This window comes from Malurus melanocephalus, unplaced genomic scaffold, assembly GCF_030028575.1.
Source record: "Malurus melanocephalus ecotype Western Australia unplaced genomic scaffold, MMel_1.1 scaffold_96, whole genome shotgun sequence".
NCBI lineage: Eukaryota > Metazoa > Chordata > Aves > Passeriformes > Maluridae > Malurus > Malurus melanocephalus.
The window spans coordinates 1,084,877-1,109,721 of NW_026623328.1; the positions used below are offsets into that span (position 1 = coordinate 1,084,877).

General features: G+C 36.8%; 1 protein-coding gene across 3 annotated transcripts; it reads right to left on the reverse strand.

Annotated features, from left to right (window-relative positions):
• Positions 1-841: 841 nt before the first annotated feature.
• NRG4 (neuregulin 4) lies at positions 842-24,820 on the reverse strand. 3 transcript variants are annotated; one of them, XR_008965515.1, is made up of 8 exons: positions 24,542-24,820; positions 20,640-20,814; positions 19,606-19,659; positions 15,537-15,630; positions 7,809-7,958; positions 4,040-4,119; positions 3,844-3,914; positions 842-3,506 (listed from the first exon to the last, which is right to left on the reverse strand). XR_008965515.1 is itself a non-coding variant. In XM_057368701.1 (7 exons), the coding sequence occupies exons 3-7, from the start codon at positions 19,613-19,615 to the stop codon at positions 3,898-3,900; spliced, it is 351 nt and encodes a 116-aa protein (XP_057224684.1). In that variant the 5' UTR covers positions 19,616-19,659; positions 20,640-20,802; positions 24,542-24,820; the 3' UTR covers positions 3,515-3,897. The 3 variants fall into 3 exon arrangements, 2 of the variants coding, with proteins under 2 accessions (XP_057224684.1, XP_057224683.1); XM_057368701.1 differs by lacking the exon at positions 842-3,506 and having other exon boundaries at positions 3,515-3,914; positions 20,640-20,802; XM_057368700.1 differs by lacking the exon at positions 842-3,506 and having other exon boundaries at positions 3,515-3,914.
• Between the last annotated feature and the right edge of the window lie 25 nt (positions 24,821-24,845).

Here is a 24,845-nt window from a genome sequence, read left to right on the forward strand (position 1 = left end):
AAATTTTCACAGCTATAAGAGTTAGAAACAGCTTTTTTAAAAATAAACTCAGCTGAGTTGTCAATGTGGCAATGGTGACAGCAAACAATAACCCCCTTAAAAGAGCAASTCCTCTACAATCTTCAGAACTCATGAAGATGACTGAATGGTTTGAAACAGCAGCAAATTCTGTGATGGAGAACATACAACATAGATTGAAGTGACCCAGCCCTCTTAAAAAACACTACCATTGAAAGCTTACCTACGTTTTTACAGCCCATCATTTGCCTGCACAAAAGTTTTAGATGAAATGTTAATTTTAAAACATTCTCTTTTAATGTATATGAAAAAGATTTTTCAAATGCTACAGAAACTGACACGGAGGGGCATTGAGAAATGTTAAAAATTTATTGTTGCTTTAATCTGGGGGATGAAAACAGCAGTATAATCTTGTTATTTCAGTTTCCACAGCTGTAGGTTCTGTTCACACGCCCTTATCTAGCTCTAGAAATGGTTCCTTCTGAAAGGTTTTGTGGAGKATCAGTCTCAAGGATGGAACTGAGTGGCAGCCTGACTATTGGTATTTTACACTTTGCGTTGGTACTCTGCTATCACAAAATGAATCTGCCTTACAGATTATGTTGAACAGGTGACAGTCACCACGAGAGCAAGGACACACCTGGATAAGCATAAGCAGATGATGTTACATGGAATAAGGACCRTTTCTGTTGTGATAAGTTCTATCCCACACTTCTTGGCTTTCTGTTTTCAAATAACTGAGTAACACAATCAGAGCCTCTCTACAGCTCTTCAAATTGCAGGGCCAGAAGGAAAASTGCAGTAAATTTTGAAKGCRTTGTACAACAYTGGAAGTGTCTTTAAAATGGGRAGTGCTGCCAAATGGGCTTCCTGTTRGTTTTCCTGCTTAAGRTTTGACATAAATCAAAGACTCTGCAGCACAGAGAAATCTCACTTTCTTTGAAATGCCATTTGATTTTCTTTAATTGTACTTTGCTCTACTGTTTGGGCTGCTAACAAAAACCAGTTATATAAYAAGTAACATATAAGCAATCTCTTACTTAAGTCTATAGAGAGATTTCCTGCTGATGGCTGTCAGATCTGCAAGTGATCAAAAGATTTTTCCAATGAAAAGACTTTTACTACAAAGATAGGAAGGATAACATGATCCTCAGGTATAAAAGRATTTTTGCCATAGCACTATAATAGATTGTTGTGTAATCATAGTAGTGGTGGAGTTTCTGAGGAAATTAGTCTTTTCCAGTTKCTTCCCTACATAACCTTTCAGCTGGTGGAGAAGTAATTTCAAAGACATGAGATCTTCTATTTCATGAAAATGGGAGTCAGACGAGAGAGAGCCCTTGTTACTCACCCTTTTGTAAACATGTAATAATTTTTTAGACTCCAGTGACTCCAACCACAAGATCTGATCCATTGGAACTGGGGTTTCCTTAACTTTATTGCTCACAGAACTACTTCCTTAATTTTGTYAGCAAGCACTGCTAAAAAGTGTTGCGGTGTTTTATTGAGTTATATATAATATTGGCTACTGTGTGCTTTCTGTGGCATTTGAGCACCTTAAAATGATTCATAGCTCGATCTCATTTTCATCTGAACATCATAGTCACAAAGTTTGTGAACTGAAATAATTTTAGAAGCCAAAATGTTCAGATGCAATGAGTTTGAGACAGTCTGATTTGTTTATAGCATTTCCTTTATAGATAACACTGTTTCATAAATCAGCTTGTTTGCATTTAAACATGGGGTTAGTTTATTCAGCCTCACTTTTTATACAACTTGTTTCCCAAATAATGCAAACAAGCTCWGTAACAATAACTATTCCATGTCTGCCTAGAAAGCTAAGAGGATTCTAAGAGTTTATACAGAACAACTTCAGTCCATTTATTTCTTGTATCTTCTRTTAGTATCTCCTTCCTGAATTACCACTTCAGATGACCACAAGCCTTTTCCTTCTTCAGTAGAGATAGTATTCCAGACTGTAAATCTGACTGTCCCATGATCAATAGCACAGCAAGGTTATCTAACAGCAGTCATCTCTGATTAATTTTCACTGAGGCTGTGCAAGTACTTGAGGTAACACTGATTCTGATGTAGCTGTCAGTATTGCTACACATCTCCTGAGCTCTGTACAATGGTGACCTGTCCCTATGTGATGAAAAATAGTTTTTATTCTTTGTAGCCTTTAAAACAGTACTGTCAGCTTCCTTCAGTTTATCTGCTAAAGATCTGAATTCCAGAAAATATCATGTAAGATTGGTTAATTYGGGGAGAAAGTGATCTTTTAGTGCTTCATATAACTTAATCTCTGGATCAAGTCCTCTATTTGGTGCCCTCAGATTCTCYTTTCACATGCTGAGCACTAACTTGGACTCTGACTTCTCTGACATRAGTTTTTAGAAGGTGATGAATTTTTCTGGTTTGTGTTCTGTAGCCATAGTAACATGGTTTTCTCTTTGACTTCTCACCTTATACACTGTTCCCGTGTGCCTTTCCTTCTCTGCACCACCCCCCCATGCTTTTGTCTACATTGATACAAGTACACACTGTTTATTCTGACACTAGAGCATGTAGTAGACATCYTAGGAATAGGAACTTATTCAACATTTTCTCTGAACCCATGTTTTTACACACTCTKGATTGTTTATTTCAGAGATAAGAAATCTCTGTTCTGCATTTTCTCTCAATTCATGAAGTTTTCTCAACTAATCTTCCCTTCAGTACTACCTTCTAAATTACATACATTACATTACCTGCTTGGTAATGTGCCCTTATGATTTTTGCTGTTTTCAGCCTCCAGTGCTAGAAATAAGTTGAAAAGAAAATAGTTCAGTTCACATTTTCTATACCTCTGACTAACCAGACATTCTCTTTGTGTTGTGAAGGCAAAGAAAGACATGGACCATGGCRTGTGGCCTCTTTTTGTCTGAATAAGAGAATACTTACAAGGGACCAAAATGTGGAATATAATATATTACTGTAATCAACAGATGTTTATGTGAATAAAAGAAATAAATCTTTGGAGATGGCAGGACTTTTTCAGCCAAGACACCTGTCTAGATAATATTTTGTCAGAAATTGACCTGATGAACAAAATTCCTGACTTCTGCTATCTGAAATATCAACTGGAAAGTTTAAGGTAAGGTTTACATTTTGCCTCAGTAGTGAGATTTTCAGAAGAAAGCCAACAAAATTAAAAACCATCAAGGATTATGTCTTGCTTAATATTAGAGATGTTTACCAACCAGAGGGCAAATACTCTGCCTAAAAAACATTTTTAACCATTATCAATCTCTTTTCTTAGTATTTCCCTTTAATCTGGATTAAAAGCGTGTGCCAGGAAGCTGGTCAGTAAACTACCAGTGGGGTATTTTTTTTTTCTCCTACATCTGGTAAAGGTATCTGAAACAAACCAAATTCTGTACATGTATCACAAGTATAAATTTTGAAATCATTGAATCAAGAGGCTCTTCAGCTCCTCTGGGRCAATCCTGTGAAAAATTAAAAACCTCTATCAAAAATTTGTAGTATCACCTCCCTCTAAAACCCTAAAACTCTGTGCAGTGAAAAAAAAAATGTTGTATTTTCAATATTTCCCATGTAGTAAAACCCAATTTATCTCATGCATTTTTGAAAACCATTAAAAATCTCACAGAATTCCAACATAAATTATAGTGATTTCTGTATAATTTATACAGCTTAAAAAATACACAGGTACTCCATTAAGTGCAACTGTTTATGTCTTAGTTATAGTCTTCTCCAATATGTAACTATTTCAGTCAACTTTCTTCTCTCATCTTGCTTACCACATCACCCTCTACAACTCACATTCTTAGGGTTGCTCTGCATGTTGTTTCCTCACCATTCTTCCACTCTAATGCTTTATGCTGTTGTTATTTCTGAAAAATAAACACATTTAACAAAAAATTAACACACATTTTAGTTAACATACATTTTAATTAGAAAAAATGTATCCCCCATGTTCCTTGTGGAGTCCAGTCATTTAAATTTAAACTGTACTCACTGTTGCAGCCATTGCTSCTTGTAGCTTCAACTAGGTTGGCGCCACACTCTGAAGAACTTGTCCTTGGAATGGAAACTTTCCTGACCATAAGAAACAAAAAACGGACAACAGAGAAAGAAAAGAAAATTACACAGAGTGAAAAAAGTTTATCAGGGAAGAGACAAACTAATTGAATGACATTTCCATTGAAAAAAGTGACATGGGTCTTCTACAGTTACTTTCTAATTAATACTCAGTGTTTCTGAGAAGTATGTATTTGAGGGAGAGGAACAGAGATCAGAGGCCAGTACAGCACTTGGAACTACATAGCTTCTCTCCTGAAGGTAATGTTTCTGTTTGTCTGACTTCTTAGGTCTTTATTTAAGCAATTAGTAAATAGCACATAATTATTTATCATATATTTCCTTAGTGTTTGGAAATTATGTCAAATTTTCCACACTTCGTTGGGGAGAAGCTTATCTTGTAAATGGAGCTGATCACTTGCTGTCTAGTTCTCTTTTTTTGTAATAGCAATCAGACATCTGCTCTCTTGACAAGAGTCATGAGCATTCTCTGTCCTGTCCAGTTTGTGTCCTGTGGTGATGTAAAACCTCCACAAAGTCTGTTGTCTTGGACAGCTTAAATGGCTTTATTCCTATACCCTGTTGTTTTGGCTGGCTGAGTTCCTGTTCATCAATATTACACTTACAGGTAATTTGGCATTTCAGCATGGACTTACAATGAAATATAGAAATGAATTGCAGATTTATTTTAGTTTTCCCTAGAGTTTGCTCTATTCCTCTGAGCTACACGTGTTGCATTTAGGCTTCTCTATTGCTTTTAAAGAAAAGCTGGCTCACGTAGCATCTATTMTTATCAGCTGCCTTTGTTATTCTTCTCCCAGTAACCCTAATGCAATATGTTTCTGGAGGAAGAAGACCAGATGGACCTGGTMTGATAGGTGAATTGCTGGAAGCAAAATATGCCATGTGTTCCTCAGTACTAGTGCAATAGCAGGGATTTTTGTACACTTGGCCATTTTGCCCATGTCAGAAGGACAGGCTTTATCAGTACTGTTTGTTGGGGGGGATGGGGGGTTGTTGTTTCAAGATGGGGAGCAGCTAGATCTGCATTTGCCCTGCCTCCATGCACTCTGAAGACTGGAAAAAAATAAATCAGTTGATAAAAATGTGATTACTCAGCTCAATGTAAAAAGAGAATTATTTCTCCATGTTCACCCAGAGCTTTCATATGCAGTCCTGCTCTTCTATGGATTACTKCCACTGTTTCACTGTTATGATTAAGTTTTATAAGCAGAACAATGAAACCCTTTCTCTCCACCCTTGTATGCTGAGTGTTCTAGGGAGCATTAAATGCACTTGCACATGTTTGGTCCTCAAATCTGCCCCAAGTAGCCTGAGATGAAGGAAACTTGGAAAAAAAGGGAGGTACAAGTAATGATAAAGACARGAAAATAGAGCACTAAGTTCTTATATTCCAAGAGATTTGATGTGTAATTTTAGGAATTCAGTTTCCTTGTCCTGAATTTCAATTAGTATCTCCCGTTCTGCATTCCTGCAGATTACATTACTGTCTCTACTAAAACCCYACTAGAACCTTCAGCTGAAAGAGCTGTGGAAATGCTCACTAACACAGTACCAGGGGAAAAACTTTCTGCTTCCTGTTTGTGGATCAAATGCCTTGTTATTGAAGCGGAATAGTGGAAACTTAGCACAGTATTCTCTTAATATTTTAAACTTACTATATCCTGCCAGGAGGCCAAGTTGAAGATGATGCAAACTCTCAGCTAACTGTTATAAACCCTAGTTCCACCCTCTTCTAAGATACAGGTGATAGATCAAGTTTGAGGGAAAAAGATCTAGATTAATAACAGCTCTTAGCAATAGTCCTCATTTACTCAGATGAAAAGAGCGGAGTACATTAAAGTATCCACTTGAGACTCCTCATGTGTTGATCACTTCAGCCAAGAGATAAGGACTTACAGATGTAAAGTGTTTCATTTATAGATGATTTCTCTAGCAGATGATCATCCTGCATCATCCTCTGAAGTGTAAAAGGTAAGACAAGACAATTTCTAGCCAATTAGGTTCTTTTATCTGTACCAAAGGAGTTGATGATGGTTTTATGAGATTTCCCAAGCTAGTCTGGTATGTAGGATAGGGTTCAAGGGCAACTGTTRTGAATGACTTGTTGCCCTTGTTATTTTGCTAATAAAGAGCCATTACTACTTGTTCTGCCAGTTAAGTAATACTTGAGTAAAGAGAAGTAGAGGTTCCAGCTGTCTAATAAAAGAGCTAGACCTGTCATTGCTGTCACTCTAAGCTTCTGTACTTTGAAAACTCCATAGATTGTCTCSAACTTTCCCCTAATTATATGATATGAGAGAAAAGGAATGTTGTAACACATTTGAAGACATTTTTTCCTTTTCTCAGAGACAATTTTACTTGTAAAGAAGTATTGTCTCTCTATGAGACTTGAATGATTTTTTTTTTTTCTGTTCTAATGACTTTATAGTAATTTGCAAGCATTTAGTGAAAAACTGTTGTGACATTCCATGGCTAAGAAGGATYAATTTAACTAAAATTGCTAAGGTGGGGGGTATCCTTTACAACAAGGGGTTTTTTTATACCAACTGTTTTATCAAATGCTCTCTATCTCTTCTACATTCAGCTGTGGGAGAAACTGGCATTCAGTGGGTTTCCATGACAGCAGCTGAGGTAAAACTCGACCAGCTATTCCAAAGGTCGCTTATTGAAAGGCACAGATCAGAGAGGTTGATTTGGCAATGTGACCATGGGAGCACAAAGAACAGAATTGCAAGACCTGTTGGTTATCATAACCAAGGAGAAATGCAGGATAGGAGAAAAGGGAAGAGGCTGCAAGTCTGTGATGGCAAAGAATTACAGGGGCTGTAATTTGCCTTATAGAGGCATAGACATGCATATACACATATTAATGGTATGTGACAAAATGAGTTCTTACAATGAGTGCTGTACTCCAAAAATAAAGAGGGGACATAGGAAGCTGACTTGCATTGGAGATGAGGATGATAAGTTTGTTTGGGTTTGGTATAAATGTACTGATATATGTACAGCATCAAATAGTAGCCTCAATCCCARTAACTGCTTATGTGTTTTCACTGCAAGTCCTAATATGCCTAAAATGCTACTAAAACCAACCCTGCAGCACTTGTGTCTAACACTGACATCTTCCTTCTGCTCAAACATGGATCATCSTGGACAAATTAGCTCTCTGATCTGTCTAAATGCTAATAAAGCATCTACCTGGAAGTATACCTCAATTTCATTCTTAGTTATCCTTTTTACACCAGGAGTGGTAAAGGAATTAGGAGCTAATGACACCAGCTGCTTTGGTTGCCAATTGACAAGGAACAGTTTCTGAACAATGAGCACTTTATTAATTGACTTCTACTTGTCACTCTTTGGACAATATAAGGAGACTAATGTTTTAAAATGCTAGCACTAACTCTAGGCAGACTGTAAGATCTCAGATATGGGTGTACTATCCATAGTTTTTACCATGCAACTGTAAGTAATAGCTTAGAAATGACCCTGAAAAAACTTTCAGCTGGGAAGTAAATATTACAGGCAACAAGTTGAGACATCCACATTCATTATGTTGATGTTGAATAACCATACAACCTTATGGATAATTCATTACATACTTTTACATTCAAATAATTAGTACATGATTACCAGAAGAAATTTCTACTTGATTGAATAGCTTCAGCTTTATGAATCACTTTTACCTGCAAAGGAAGTAGAATGCTCCAATTACAAGAACTCCTAGAAGAAGAAGTGAAGCCAAGAAAGCTGCAAACAGGTCACCTTTTGTTTGGGATTTGATGCTGGGCAGCAAAACTTCCTCACAACGAGCTCCTGTGTAATTCTCAATACACCTGGGAAACCAAGTTGTAGCTGATTAGATGGTAATTTGTCATGTAATACGAAAAGCACAAAGGCTTCCTATGGGTAGAGAACTCGTTATGACATAATTCAAAGGTTATATTTGCTTCACAGAAAGTTTTCTTACAAAATTTCCTCTCACCTCATATTTCTGGAACAAAAGCCATTCGGCATGTTGGGTATCAAGTTTATATTCTGATCCACACTGCTTTTATATATTAAGTTTAATATATTCACCACTGACAGATTTAATTAATTAAGCCTACTTTAGTGTTAACTGTGTCATCCCACTGGGCCTCACACAGTAGTCATGCTTTCTTTTCCCCATTTCAGGTTACCTCTAGCTTCCTTTGTTGAAGAGCTAATACTGTCAGCTAAAGAGATCAAGGAAATGGGAATTCATTGAGACACAGTACAGCTTAAATTGCAGAAGTAGTTTATGCAGTGCAATAGTTCATGCCAGAACATGTTACATGCTTGGTGAATAACACCCTCTTGGAGAGACCTAGGTAAAAGTGTTCTCTACTATGCTTATTTTATGTATTGAGGTTCTGAAAACTTCTTCTGAAAAAAGGATTAAAATGAACATGACATTTTACCATAGGAAAAAATGGTATGGTATTTTATTAAAAATAAATAAAATAAATGGCTTAGTAATTCATATATTTAGTCAAAAATAGGTAGGTTGAAGCTAAACTAATCATCATTTTTAATGTATTTTGCATTTATTCTGCTAAGTTTTCTTAAGGAATTGATTTCATTACAGAAAATGGAAARCACTTCTTTCAATATCTACATTCTGTGTGTATTTTTTTCAATGTAAATTTGCTTCTCTCTATTTGTATTACTAAAGATCTTGCTCCTTCTTGCTATTTCTGGCACTGAAGTCATAATAATCTGTGACATAAGCAATTTCAGGCTCCAGCTGAGAAAAATGGGCTAAACTCTGCAACATACTTGAAGTTCTCAACTGCCATTGGCAGCTGCAAGGTATAATTTCAGATGAGGGATAAGAAGGTGGAGTGCAGAGGAACAGCCGAAAAAGAAGAATGTTTAGCATATCTAACTAAGACCAAAGGATCCCTGTGAGTTTTCTGATGCCTGATGTGACTCCCATTACACTTTCTGTAGATTATGAACCAGTATTTCAGTACTGCTGGCCTAAACCACTGCACAAACAGTTACTACCCTTGTATTTTAAATCTTTGTCTTTGGAAATATAATGGARGCTTTAGACACTAAAAAAAGACATCTAATTATCATCATATATTAAAGCTTTGCAACTGATCAAACAGACACCCATTTACTCAGGRCAATCTGAGACTTTTCAAAGTCATGATGTTTCACTGCTGGAAGAAGCAAGGGTAGGCAGACTGCTCTGATTGCTTGAGATAATGTTCCAGATATTTATTGTAAGTCTAGTGGCTTTTCAGTGGCCTATTTCTGAAATACTGTAGAATACTTTAAGAATAGAAGTGTAGTTTGAGTGGGGCATTGTTCTCTAGCAAGTGAGAGAGAAATGCTTTGGAGAGCTGAATAGAGTAAGAGAGACAGAAAATGGAATAAGAAATTCATAGGAGTATTCTTGAATAGCAATGAAAACTGGAGAATAATGCAAGGCTAAAATGATACAGGAAGGAAAAAAATAGGTTTTGGCATCAAATTAAGGCTCATGGAAAAGTTCTAAAGAGTAAGTGTAAAGGGAGTAACTCAGAAACCTAAAGAGCAAAATGAACCAGGAGGAAGAAAAGACAGTTGTAGCTGTAGGGAGTTGCATACAGGATCAGGTAAAGGGGGAGGGTTACTGAACTGCTGGGATACAGTAGAGTTGGTGTGAACAGTGCATGGAAGCTGTATTCATGTTCTGTAAAAGATCATAGGAAAAAAATTGGGAAGGTGTTGACAGCATAGCAAAAAGGTCACTGAGATTTTAGCAATCAAAAGAAAAAGAAAAACAGAACCAGATGCTTCAGGTATTCACAAGTCTTTAGGAGGGAAAAGAGCCTGAAGGCCTAAGATAGTAAGGGGAAGGGTATAGTGGTATGAATCCAAGGTTACAGCAAAGAGAAAAAAACCTATACGAAAAAAGCACTATTAATTCTGCCTGTTGTAATGGAAACAGATTGTAAAAACGTGACTAACTAGTTTGGTAGTATCTGTTTAACTGTGAGCAATGGATTAGGGATTACAAAACTACCAATCTACTTTCTCTAGGCTGGCCTGTTGACACACTTGCTGGAAGTGATCCCATGCCATGTAGAAAATGCTGTCATATAACCTAAGAATTATGTAGGTTTTCATGGAAACAGGAAAATTATGTATCTCTGTGTTATGCTTAAATAATAAAATTACAGCTAATGTACCCTAGCAGCAAGCTGTGCTACAGTTAGGCCATTTCTGAAAATCCAGACATTCAAATACTGGCTTGAACAGGCATTTATGAAGTCATCTGTCCTGATGTACAAATAGGTGCAGGCCTATGTTAAACATAGAAGCAATTGATGTGCTTTAAGACAACCAGGAAAGGTTTCTTCTGGAAGTTCTTTTGCTAAAAAGAACTRAGAAAGAAACTAAGCAGACTTCAGGAATTAGGGGTGGAATTCACTCTGAAGACCTGCTTATCCTGTTGCACTAGCAAGAGCTCTAATAGTTTCACTGGAGTTACATATGCAGTGACTGCAAGRCAGAAATACATCTCTAACAAGCATTTGGGCTGTGAACAAAATGCGGAATGATGGTGTCTATGTACTGTTTCTTAGGGGCAGTCAGTCTTACTGTACACAGTCTTAAAAGCCAGTAGCAACTCATAGTTTATCTTGTTTATAACTGATACCTAAAAATAGAGCACAGGTTAAGGGCAGTTGTTGACAGGGCAGGCACTGGTGCACCGGCACTTGAATGAATTGGGGCAAAACCCAGAGAATCCTTGTGCAGGCTGTAAGGAGGAGCTATAGTCATTGATTTTGTGTTCATTRGATCAGGTGTTGCTGTTGCACATCACCTGCATGCTCTTAATGTGTCCCTTTCTGCATGTGCCCTGTGCTGCCTTTGAATGCTCCTACTATGCAGCATTCCAAAGTTGATTTTTAAAATAGAAAAAAGGTCTTTCCCCTCTAAGAAATCAGAATTTCTAATTCAATCAGAGTTGAAAGGTAGCAGTCTTCAATGTTTGAGGAAAATCTGTGACTRAAACCTCCCATTTTCAGATAGTATCCAGATTTCTGCTTTCCTAGATGCCTGCACATGCATGCACACACACCCACACCTCTTGTCAGATGACATGAGCCAGCCTGAACTGTTGTATACAAACATACTACAGGAGCTCCAGACAAAACACCAGCATATGGAAAGAAATCCATAGAATCTTTCAGCATATTAATTATATCACCATCAATAAAAGGTGGAAGAAAATAGACTGCATTGGATAAGATGCCAGGAGATAACCAGCAGGTCTGCAATTACATTGATCCTTTACAATCTGATTAGTAACTAAAACATGAGCATAACAGCCTTGCAATAACACAGGCATTACTGCTGTCACCTTTCAAATGCTTTATGTGGGACAGTGCAAGTGATCCTATGGCACTGTGATTTAGGAAGAAGGTAAAGTTTCTTTCTTTGCCAGACTCTAAGGTGGACATCACAAGGAYGTGTCTGACAGACTCTAAAAGTAGGAAGTAGAATTTGAGTCAAATATGTATACAGATTCTCACTGCTTTGCATTATTACTATAAGGGTGTTGACCTTAGTTTTCATTTAGTTTTCCTTTAGTCAGAAAAATCCYGGATACTTCTCAGTATAAAAACTACTTGCATGTAAATAAAAAGCTCTAAGCAGAAAAAGGTGAGAAATTACCCACCTGTCAATGCAATTCAGATTACATGGCTGATAATTTCAAAATGAACATAATCTTCAGTCTGTAGAAGACTCCTAAAAGTTACCCTAATCCATACTCTCTAAGAATATCTCGTAAGTATGRAAAAGACTTTAAAGCCAAAGTAAAKAAGCAAGGGMAAAGTTAATTGGACACCTAAGTAGCTTTTTAAAAAAGTTTTGCATTTAGAGTTTAAAAACTTTTGATACATAGAGAGCAAAATAAAATACTCCTACTGGAGAGAAGTTGAAAAAATGGGCAATTCTTCCCTAAAACTCCCTTAGCTATGTATTTATATGGCAAGCTTTCCCATATCTGGCAGTTAYATTAATTCTAACAGTTTTCAAACACGTAAGATAGTGTTGCATTTTATATTTTGTGTCCTATTAAAAATAAATCTTCATTGTTGACTCTTTTTAGCTATACTTTTGGTGTGTATTCTAACTTTTGTTACTGCCTTTCAAGCAAAAAGCAGAACTGAAAAATACTGATGGGACAGTTTTGTTTTCAGAAGAGCCTGAGGTATACATTAAAGTGTATTTTTGGAGGCAGAGAAAGAAGAAAAGCCAGATGAGTGGGTAATCCTTCCCTGGCAACTTGCAGGGTTCCCTGGCAGACCTGCAGAGGTGTCTGAAAAAGGGAATGAAGGGCCCATCTCAGAGAGCCAGGCAAAGATGGGGTAGACAGAAAGTGATAGAAGGAATTTGTATGGGATTTATGGGATTAGCATCGGAAAGGTGGAGGAGGGATTCTATTAGGATGGAAGCAAAGGAAGAGAAAAGTAGAGATATCCTTGAGAGATACACAGGAATTCCAGGGAGGAGAATTGCAAGATCTGCCTTTGTCYTTTGCAGTACTTACTCCTCTGTAGAGTATGATCCTTTCCCAAAAAGACAGCATTCACTGTTAATTTCTGTGTGCACTGCCCCCGAGGCAGAGGAGCTGTGTTTGTGTGTATACCATCTGTATTTTGCTTGAAATACAGAAAGAATGCTCACAGAAATCTACCAAGTGTAAGAAGGAATGGGAGTACCAGAGCTTCCCCTCAGAAAGCAAAATCTTCACTWAATTCTGCAGTGCTTTAATTAGTGACTACGGGACAGCTGTACATCAGATGCTGAGGCAAACAGCTTTCAGCCTTATGTTTTATGATACACCTGAGGCAGCTGCTTTTCCATCCTTCTCTGTCCTGCTGCCTGTTTGTTTAGTGCATGTGAGTGTTCCTGGGTTTGAAGCTCATCTGGTTTATGGTGACAGGTGTGCCTTTTGCTGCTGAGAACATTAACTCGTTGTTACGAGAGCAATGAGGSAAGATGGCAGCTGAGCAATTTCATTTTTTAACACACATCAGCTGTAATTAAAATCTGCCACTGTTGCACATGAAGGGAGTGTCAACTAATGTTTTGGTTAAATTAACTATCTACCTTRTATATATCCATTTCTGAATGATAAAAATAACTGAAATGCCAAAGCTAAGCAGGGGCTCTTAATTTGTTAGCATGCTACAAAATAAATATTTCTAAAGAATGATTGCATTTTTCTTAGTCCCATATGAAATGACTTCCAGTGATGTTCCATCAGTAATCTGGACTAACTCTGCATAGCACAACACATTTGTGAACTAATACCATGTCAAGGCAAAAGTGTTTTAAGGCATTTTTACAGTTTGCTAGTCTGTTCTTTCTCCATCTCCCCYTTTTAATCAACAATCATTCAGCCTTAGATTTTACAAGTGATTTGAGTTTGCTTTCAGTGGGAGATGCTCGTTTGAGAACACTGGGGAGCTTTGGGTGGGATTTGGCAGAAACCTTCATCAAAGAAACTGCGCAACTGTGTGATGATGCCAGTCATGAAGTTCCAAAGCACCAAATATTTTCTGAATTCTGCTGAATAGTGATGCATTTTTTTCTGTTGTTTCTATTCACATCACTGCTGATTACTAAGATATCTGTGTGTAAACAAAACCTTTCTCATCTATAATTAGCCTTCTCTGACTGATTAAGGAACATGCTTAGAATGAGGATATGCTTAAATAGAATGCTGCTATTTAAACCCATCTAACTTTATAATCAACCACCAGATACAGAAAAAAATAGTTGATAATTTAAGTGCAATAAGATTGCCTGAGTATAACAGAAATGCTCTTAAGATGTTACTTTTCTGCTTCAGCAGATTATAAAACCCTATAGTACCCAAATTGAAAATGGCTTCATTTGGAGCTGTTAAAGTGAAAATTACCTATGCTGACCGGTTTGTCCTCCTGAAGAATGAATTGTTCTAAGTATTTGTTACTTCATATTTACAGTTATTGCATCAAACACATCTTCCTTGTTACACAGTCTAGCAGTAGCTGAGAGGGTGCTTTGTTATTGTGTTACTGCTGCTATTTAGTTTACCCATTCRTTTTCATTTATGTACAATAATGCAGGATTCGTTCTAGAAAAAAGAACAACATGTACTTCAAAATGTTTTACTTTTTGTGTGTGCAGTATTCATTTTATATTGCATAAGCTTGCAAGGTTTAGCAGTTAGAGTAAATCATCATCATCCAGCACTTCAGAGCTTTAATCTCACTTCTGGATCTGATTTATTGTGACACTGAACAATGACAGTGATATACTGTGTATATTTTTCAATAAGTATTTACCACACAATTACCTCTTTTCTCCCTGTCTAACTAAATGAGTTTACATGCTTGAGTTTAAGTATTTAAATTGAACTGTCCCAAACAAAAAAGTAATGTTTTTATTAGGCATCTGGGAAAAGATTTTGTTTCCTTCTTYATCTGTTTTATCCAGTTATCGTTAGTGGTAGCTCAAGATAGAAGAGGGAGCAAAAGTTGTCAGAGAAGAAAAAAAGGTAATATCCTTAGGTATATGTAATATTTGTCTGTATGCAAACCCATTKTATCAACCATAATTTATTGTGATGAATGATAATTCAGATGCAGAACCATGAAAAGTGAGAGTTTTATTTAGCATCTTATGTCTTKGTAAATGAGAGAATAGAAAGACAGAGCAGTATTTATGCAGGAAATGTGTCCACATGCAAAACCRGGAAATGCTTCTTTTCCAGTTTGCTATATGGGCTTCAAAAAGAAGAATTGTTCTGTTATGGAGTGGTGTAAGAAATATCTGTATTTGCTGCCTTGATGTTTCTTTATCAAGTAGTGTTTGGCTACCACTATAAAGCTGCTCTTTGAGTATTTCAGCAAGCTTTGGAGAACATAGTAAGTCTTGCATTATATTCTTTTTGTGSCCCTTTATATTCTTTTTTATGTCTCTGCATTTTGTTCTGGTCAGGCCATTTTATGTTACAATTTTTTTTGCAATAGAATTAATTTGTAAGAAAAACTGGGAATGTACTTTGCCTTTCTGAATGCCTTTCCCACAGTCTATTCCACAAGGCAAAGGGTATTTTGTTCTTTCTGCATTGTAATGAGGAAGAGTGGCTCTAAATTTAGATATCACCCTGAATGCATACGTAACTGAATACTGTTGCACCTTCCAAGCAAGCATACACCAAGTATACACATTTATTTTTCTCATATTGTCGTATCTCTGTAAGCTAGATAAATAATAGGTATTTTCTTTTAGTTAATGCTTTAGCAGTGATTTCTTAAAGAAACTAAATGAAGAAATAATCTTTAAACAGCTACTGTCCAATACTTAAACACACAAACTTTAGTTTCACTGACCTGCAGAATGGACTGGATACAGTAGGAATCATATAACAGATCCCTCCATTTAGACAAAAAGATCCATAATTGGTGCCACAGAGCTCTTCATGATCTTAAAAAYAAGACCAAAACAAACACTGAGAAAAATAGACTTCAAAACCAAAAGACCACCAAAATAAACCACCACACAAACAAAACWACCCTATGAATAGAAACAGTATAGGTCTTGCCCTTCCAGGTCAGCAACATAGAGCACTGTAACAATACGYGGAAAAGATCACCAATTTATTACTGTTATCAGACATGACACACCTAAATTAGATGAAYAAATCAAACTTTCTCTTCYGGTGAGAGGAACTTTTGAATTCTCCATTACTTCCTTTGCCTTTCATGACCACTCACCATAGGTCATCGTGTGAATCACTGTACTTACTATGTGAAGTCTGGTTTGTCCTGTTCCAGTGGCACAAACTATCTTTAGCTTCACTTGCTCCTGAATGAGAGGCAGTGAGTACAGATGTACCCAGAATAGTCTCAGGTGTGGGCCAGGACATTCTGAGACTGCTCTGGGCTGCATTAAAGCTGATTCACAGCACACCAGGACATCACTGGGTTTTCCCACCCCAATTCTCAATGACCAAACCAGGAGATGGACTGCAATTACTTATGTAGAGGATTGCTGGCTACACTATAATTCCTACAGATCTCAAAAAAGCTTTATCTAGCTCAATAGGCTTCTTAGATGAATTGTTAATGTGCTAAACAAAATTAGGGATTCTAATAACACCCCAAATACAGGACATTAATGTTGGCACTTGTAGCAGCACTTGTCCATTTTATACTTAAAAAGTGTAGCTGACTGTACCACTTCGCTCTTTCTGAAAGCAGTCTAAATKTGGAAGTTGGACTGAGTATATTTATGACACATTTAATGCATCAGTAACTCATTTTATATATATGCATATATATTTTTATATTTTTTGTGCATCTTATGAAACCACATCTCAATCCAAACAAAAATAGAGCAGTCTTCTGACATCATGAAGGTGAGAATCAAGTGTTACCTCACACTTTAGGTGTTCTTGCTGTTATTTCTTCCTGAAATTCTGAAAATAAGAATTCTGTTGTGTCACTATTTATGTACCAAAGACATGTTCTATACATAATATAGGTAAGAGGAATCAAGATTTTGGTTTTCTTATTTGTACTTCAAGAAAAGAGTTAGGGTTCCCCTTTATTCCTGACAAAAAAAAGTTAGGAGCGTGGCCATAAGACATACCCTACAGAGATCTTCTCCAGCTTTGTATCTAAAATAAGCCTGGCTTTTCTAAGAGTGGCAGAAATGCTCAGCTACTTCTACCTCCAAGCAACAAAACCACTGTGCATCCTGCTATCCTCTAGGCCAGCTCTAGCAATTCCACTCTCCCTTTTTTCCCTACATTCTTCCATTTCTATGACAGCATATTGATGTAGGAGTGTGAGTAAAGTCCTTACATTATTTTAAGATGAAGACAAGTTATACCCAGGGCCCACCAGGAATTCAGTTTCATGTTCCTATTATCAAAGTGCCAGCATCCCAATGGTAACTGGACCTTCTTGCCTGTGTGTAGATAAATTAGGAAGCTGGAGGAGGGGAGAAGAAAGGCTGGAAAGATTGTTCATGTTTGACCTTGTTGCACAGAAATGTGTGCTCTGTCCTACCTTGTTAGAAGTTAAATGGAAATTTGTTTTAACTCTGAAGCTTTCTGTGCTTGTCTACTGGCAATTCATTTACGACAAGTTCACTATTAAAAGACTTTTTAAATTATTTTGTATGGGTAACAATACAATTGCAATAGGAATAAAATGGGAACAGGAGAAAAACAAGGTTTTTAAACAAGAACTACAACTTATTTGATTTTAGTCTATTCAAATGTAACTGTGGACCTCCTTTGAGAGTGTAATTCAGTCGAAGGCTATGTCCTTCCTTAATCGAAGAGAGGGCATTGAACATRTCAACAGTGTATCACAATATCTATACAATTTTAAGAATCAAGTGAGAAAAACGAAACTCTAAACTTTGACCTGTTCTCAACTCTGTTATGTGTCTGAGGGAGTTAACTGTTGAAATTTTACCAGATGGAAAAGTAAGAGGACAGAAGGCAGGCCCCACAGAAAAATCCTTTTCAACATCTCATGGAAGGTTTCAAAGAAATTCTCATGAGAATTAATGAGAATTCGTTAACCTCCTTAAAATCCTGCCTTATAGTTCTATTTCTTTTTCTCCATCTTTATGCAGAAATAGACCTGTCTCACATTGGCATAGTGGCAGAGAACTGAAGAGAGCTAAATGCCTTGAGTCATTCAGGCTTTGGAACATTTGGGAGAAAGATCACTGCTCAGGTGTGATCTTTGTATTAAGGACCAGCTCTGCAGCCCAACCAGACACTTCTGTTCTGGCAAAATGCCTCAGGCACTTTCTCTTAGGTCTATTAGAGAAAAGTGAGAGAGGTGGAAAGAGAGAACAAAAAGTGCCTAGGAAGCCTTTGAAACCTTTTTGATTGTAATTACAGACAATTTTTCTATAGGCTATTTCTTTCTAGAGATAGACTTTTTTTCCCAATACTGAGGGAAAAATAGTAACCTTAATTTTACCTGTAATGAGAAACTTGAAGAAACTTCTATGTCCATCTAGATCAGGTGCCCCTTTTCTATCCAGCTGTGCATTTCATTAGTTCTATTTTGTGTATTAGTATTTTGCTACTAGTTAGTAAAGTATCAGAGAAACACAGCATAAAGTAGATATTAGAATTATGAAAGACAATAAAAGAGAATTCAGGAAGCTTTAACACGAGGAAAAAAATTACTAACAAATGGTAATTTGCTACAATACAAAAATAGGTATTACTGTACTGCACACCTACTGTATTGAAATGCAGAAGCTTGCAGCAAATTCCAAYGCTCTATATACAGTTCTATATTTATAGACAAGAAAGTGAGAAAGCACCAGTTTATCCCTTTAAATCTATAGTCAATGATGCAAAAGAGTGTACTGGAGAATCAGAAGGGGTTCAACACAAGCCAAAAYCCAATTACATTAGCATTGGTGAATATGTTATGATTTTTCATGAGGTAAGTCAATACATTATATTAATCTAAAAATGCAAATTGTATGCTTTGAAAGTCAAATGTATACTACAGTCAGACTCCATAATCAAGATAGAAAAGTTTAACAAGTCAAGTGATGATGGGCAATTAAAAAAATACAAAAGATTTAGCTTTTAAATTAACAGAACTCTACCAATATRTGTTGTATATAACATATATATGTATGTATTTTGATACCTCCTTCTATGTGAGAGATTAAAGAGAAGTAGAACACAAAAGTTACTTTTAAAAGAAGTTGGATTTTRGTGGAAGAAGTGAAGAGGAATAAACGAGGTTGTTCTTTCTAATGCTAGATTGTGAATACTTAAAACTAACTGAGGTAATAACAGCCTCTAAATACTTTTCTTCTTAATTATTCTTTTTGAGGACATGCATGTGTCCTCAGCTGGGATAGAGTTAATTTTCTTCCCARTAGCTGGTACAATGCTGTGTCCGTAAACTATCTGATCTGTTTGCATTTAAACTGTTGTAACTCGACCATCCTAGTCATTAAAAAGAAAACAAATGCAGGCTCAACACCATCTTAACCCCCAAAGAGCCAAGCCAGCCTTGATAATCCACATGTTGATTCAGCTATCTTGCCTAGTCCAGAGGTTAAAACACTAGACTGTCTAATACCGAAATCTGCTAACACAAAAAAGGAAGAGAGACAAGTGGGAAAWGTTGACAGAAGGCAAAAGGGGGCAGATGCATGCTTCCTCACTTGTGAGCAACTTTGGACTGCATCCTAATCAATCACAAACTATGAAATATTAGGATTGGTCAAAGCAAATAATCTCCTTACACAATTTGTACTACTGGCTGGCAATCTCTAGTGAGGGATAGCAGCTCTATAGAGCCATTGTGACAATCCCAGTGGCAGCTATCAAAATCAATGCAATTTTAATGAATTCTAATGATATATATGTACGTATCCAAGTAAAGACTTGGAAGAAATTACCTGTTCGCATATTATTCCGACAACAACTTTTGTTCTTGGTAGAGGCAACAGCACCTGAAGACAAACATATAAATTAAGCATATAATTTTTAAACCTAGTGTTATTTTCCCCTCAAGAAATAGCTATTGGAATGCAACTTTCCAAACTGTTGCACTTTGACAATAATGTACTGTTATATGTGAGTTCTGTTATACTGTAAGTTCCATCAATTCCCCCTTAATGGCAAACATTCAGGTCTGCTGTCAAGTTCATTGAATCCCTGAAGGCAGAGTAAAACTAAATTCACACTAAAGCATGTTTAAACAATGAATGCTTTTATCAAACTGCCATGCTTATTCAGAATTTAAATACCTGATGCAATTAGGCAATCTGATTCTGGCTAGCTAATTAGACTGACACTTGCACCTTCAAAGACAGTGCTCACAATTGAACCATTTCTCATCCTGCTAATGACTCAGTCAGGTAGGATCTCTGTGCATTCTTGCATTCTACAAACAAGGACTTCCCAATTTGCTGTGTCTCAGAGGGAATGTGCGTTTCACTCGAATGTTCCTCATGTCTTAATGTCAGGTGAAATTAGTAATACAGGCTGTGAATTTACCAGAACTTAGACAATTATTTTTAAATTCTACATTAGAAACTCTCTGCCTGGACAGAAACAAATGTTCACTTGACACTGCTAAAAGAAACTTATTMTGTAGACATGCCAACTCTACAAACCATCTAACCTTGTGATATTCTGTTATTTAGTTAGATATAGTCAAGGTTTACTGTGCCAAATAGGTTACTTAACAAGAGATCATCTTTATTTTTTCATCTTAGCTCTTTTTTTCTTAATTATACTTCAAAATGTACGTAAAGTAAATATTTAAGCAAACTGTCCTACAGTGGAAGAAAGATTACCCCCCCCATTAAATGATCATATAAAATAAACTATCACATTTACAAGAAATAATTGTACTTCAGCTTTAACTAAAAGAAAGCTGACTTTCTTTAGAGGCCCGTTTCAAAAGATATAATGCATTTGTACTCACTTTAGAAGTTGCCGTTTCTGGTTTTCATGGGACCTCAGGTGACTTCTCTAACTTTTTAACTGTCCTGTCCATACAAGAAGATCTGAAATGGCAGCTCAGGCTGTAACAGCAAGGTCCCCACCCAAAGGCGTCCTCTTGAGCTGGCTCACAGATACACTTTGCTCTGTGTACAGAACTGAGAACAATTAACATAGCATGTGGCATAAAGAAACAAACAAACAGGAGTCACTTCAGAACTAAAACTCTATTGTTAAGAAATAAATCATCCCGGAGATTCATTTTTCTAGCAGTCCAGGTCTAGATGCTAAATGTGCTGTTAAAAAGGTTTCAAATTTACATATAGTGCAGTGTGGGTGAGGTTACAACAAAGACAAACRTGTACAGGGCCAAGTACAGAATAGGGTAACACCCCGTTATGCTCACAGGATCACTTGCATATTTTTCTAGGGTTATCCGTACTAGAGTTTATTGCTGAATTCAAAATACTTGCATAATGTAGTACATATAAATTGTATCACACATATATTTTACACTGGCATCAAAAATCTGACTTAAATTTGTGTTTTATTGAAGCAAGCAGTCCTTGTTCATTAAATTTCCCTTCCCAGAGAAAGTTCCACAAAATTGTATCATATCCAATAGCTCTTGTAATAAAAAACATAAACAGGATATATTACCTATATTTCAGACTAGTTCCTGTGCCAGATTTAATTAGGATATTAATCCTTCAGTTGACAAAATAACTTGAGTGTTGCTACTGCAAAAAGGAGATCTCACATCTCCTTTCCTTCATCTTACTGTCAGTATGCACCTCACTATCTCTGGTGCTGCTCGTGATGTAAGTTTAACTTTTTCAGAAGATGCTTAAATCCAATGATCTGGCAGAAAATTCCTTAGGGAAAGCTGACKGTTTTCTACTGCATCACTATGTTAAATGGATGTGCTATGCAACCCATCAGCTCTTTGGACTAGGACTAATTGTTCCATGTATGACAAATTGTTTATAAACTGAGTGCAGAGAGCAAGACAGCTGGAGGAAGGCTGTGGGACTACTRATTATTTATTTTCAAAGTTTGTTGTCTGCATATTCAAGGAAAAAGAGGGTGGTAAAGGGAGGGAGTGAAAATACTTCTTCACCAATCCAGGAGGATGTCTGTGTGTACGCATAGCTATTTTTTAAATTYTGATAATAAGTATCACAGTTTGGGTCTAAAGATGATTTTTGAAAAAGATGTTGCTAACAGCATTCACAGTTTTGACTTTTTTTTAAGACTGAAAAGTGCATTATGAGGTAATCATGCATTTAAAAATAGATGTTTTTCTCTGAGGTGTTGCACTCTGAACAGTAATTCAAGTATGTATCAGTGTTCTGAAAAAGAATAAATCGGACTCTATCTCATTAGAAAATAAGATGATATATTTAAAGAAAAGGAAATACTAGAGCAGAAWTTTTTGCTAAACTCYATTCTAACTTTCTTACGATTGTCTSTGCAGAGTTCATACTAGAAACATCACACAAAGATCAGCTGTGCACCTTCCTTGAACTTTCCAAACTGAGCCTTCCTCTAAGATGCAGATGTAGCCTATGCTCACAGAAACTAAGAATCCARTTGTATGATTGCTCAAATATTCATCTTCCACGTATCTTGGGAGTTTGTGGAAGGTTACTTTGTGTATCCAGTTAAAGAGTATTTTAATCTGAATTTTAAAATATAGACTATTCAGCTCTGTGCCAGCATACTGAAAAATCATCTTATCAGTTCTACCTTTTCCCCCTCATCTTTGTCACCTAAACTGATATTAATAATAGTAATGCATTGTTTGAAATGTTTATACATTAAAATTAGGTCACCTGTGTATACTGAGATATATTGGAACAGGCCTTGAACTCATTAGATTTGTGTTTAAATGAACCTGTGTGCATTACTCCCCATAAATTTAAATCAGAAACTGTGTTGCCTCTTGGTCTYGTGTACTTTTACTGGTTAGATGGCCTAAGCATCCGCAGTGCCTGTAACTCTTAATGGGCATAGGCAGATAAAAAGCAACTGCTGAATAATGATTTGTGGTTTGGTTCATGGATCTTGTTATTCAAACATTCTTAAAATTAATCTCTATATAAACTCTCCCCCAAATTAAAGAYCATTTCAGTCTGCAGCTATTTCAAATATACATTGTTTGTAGATTTAGATTATGTTGMACCTTACGGCTGCCTTTGAGAATGGGATTTTACTGCATAATGTATTCTTTCTAAAAAACAAAAAAGGTAAAATTTCATTCTCCCCAATATTGAGATCAAGTATTTGTGCCACAAAAACAATGAAGGGGATTTTTTTTTTTAAATTGCTTAGCAGGCTGATTAAATATAAATGGCCTTCTGAGATGTCCTTGATATCGGTCAAGCAGTCAGTAGTATACACCTCTTACATTCTCAAAAAACTAGGAAGTGTCCTGGAATCTTGTAAAAATGAGTCCGTTTTTTCTCACCTAGGTATAACTTCTCATGCCCTCACTGTCTGAAGCTTATAACTGAGCACAGAAAATCATCAGGCATCAGAAAAAATCCATCATACTGCCTGAAACAAATGAGGATCTCTGTAAGTAAGAATTCCAGGTGAGATGTTACAACAAATCCTCCTAAGAACAGTGTTTTACTCAAATTTACACRCTGGAAGTGTCTTTTAGGATGGGATCACCACAATATCTGGAAGTTCTAACATAAGAAAGGAAGTGAAGGCAGATGACAAACAGCTCGCAAATCTTAAYGTGCTTTGGCTGACAGGGTAATTTTTTTGACAACAGTTGTTCAAAATTCTTTCCATTGCAGTTCTCTGAAATGACAACAAATGACTGAGTCCTCTTAACTTAGAAATGCCTACAACAAAACRTTGGGTTTACATTTTTATTTTTATCTACTAAAGTATGTCTAGGACTAATTATATACTAAAACAGTGGGCAAAAMTCTTGTCATAGTATTGAAATTGGAGATATTACAGTGAATTTCAGGGAAACCTTTCCATTGCCAAAATTTCCTAAGTAGCTTGCAACCAACTGCAAACTTCCCTTTGAAAACCCAGTTCTAYGGTATGAGATATTCACACAGACTTTTGGCAAAGCTACAAAGCTGAGGTTTCTGTCAAATGAAACTACTGTAGTCCTTCTACAGATTTGTAATTTTGAGATAGAGATTCCAGTCTCAAGCTTGAGTGTGCTGATTTGAGGGAATTAATAAATGTTACAAGATCCTTTCATTAAAACAAAAACACAGTCAATCCTGGATAAAAATCACCCCACAAGACTATTCTTTCATTCTGTATGCTTTCTGATAYCTTCTGTGGCACTTTTGCTTCCAAGTTTCATCCCTAAACTCTTGGAGGAAATCAACTGAAATTAATGCAACCTAAAGTTTCTGTGGGGTTAATTTTTATTCATACCTCAGTGGCAGACATAGTGTCCATCAAAATGTCAGCTGTCAAATGTCAGCAATCTCAGATTCAGTAATCAGAACATCCATATTACAAGCTGACATACAAGGAGACAGTTTMGCACACGGTGACATAATAAAACAGACCAGCGACACTTAAATAATTTGGAGTCGTTAGAAAATGTATACCATAGGAGTTTAGATATTTACGTTTATGTGGCAGTCATCAGGAATCAAGTGTACCTAATCTTCATCATGCTGACATTAATTTTTAAGATTCATCCAGCAGTAATAGCTGGTTGCTGCTAACAGCAGCCGTTCCACAACATAGGGGACATAATTGGCAAAACCCGAATTTCAGCCTTACATTTATTTTGTCCATTTAAACAGATTCTTAACCTTGGGGTAGTTTACACCTTTTTTTTTGTGCATTTAATTTTGTATTGAGTTAATTTGTTCTACTTAAACCATGGCTTACCACAGCAAATGGGTATTCTTAACTCTGCTGGTGTAATCTTTCTCAGACATGCACAGGACAATCTGCTGAATCAACGTAATCCCTAATCCGCATGGTGTAATCCTGCAGCTGCTCGCTCCGGCGCCGTTATGTAATCCCGGCCTCTACGGAACGGAACGGAAGGAGCCCGGTGAGAGGAGCGCGGTGTCTCGCTGTGCCGCAGCGGCCCCGGGGTCGCACAGCCCAGCCCGGTCCGGTCCGGCGCGGCGCGGGGGTCGCTCCCCGGCGGGGGCGGGGCCGGGGGCGCCTCTCCCCTCCCGGCCCG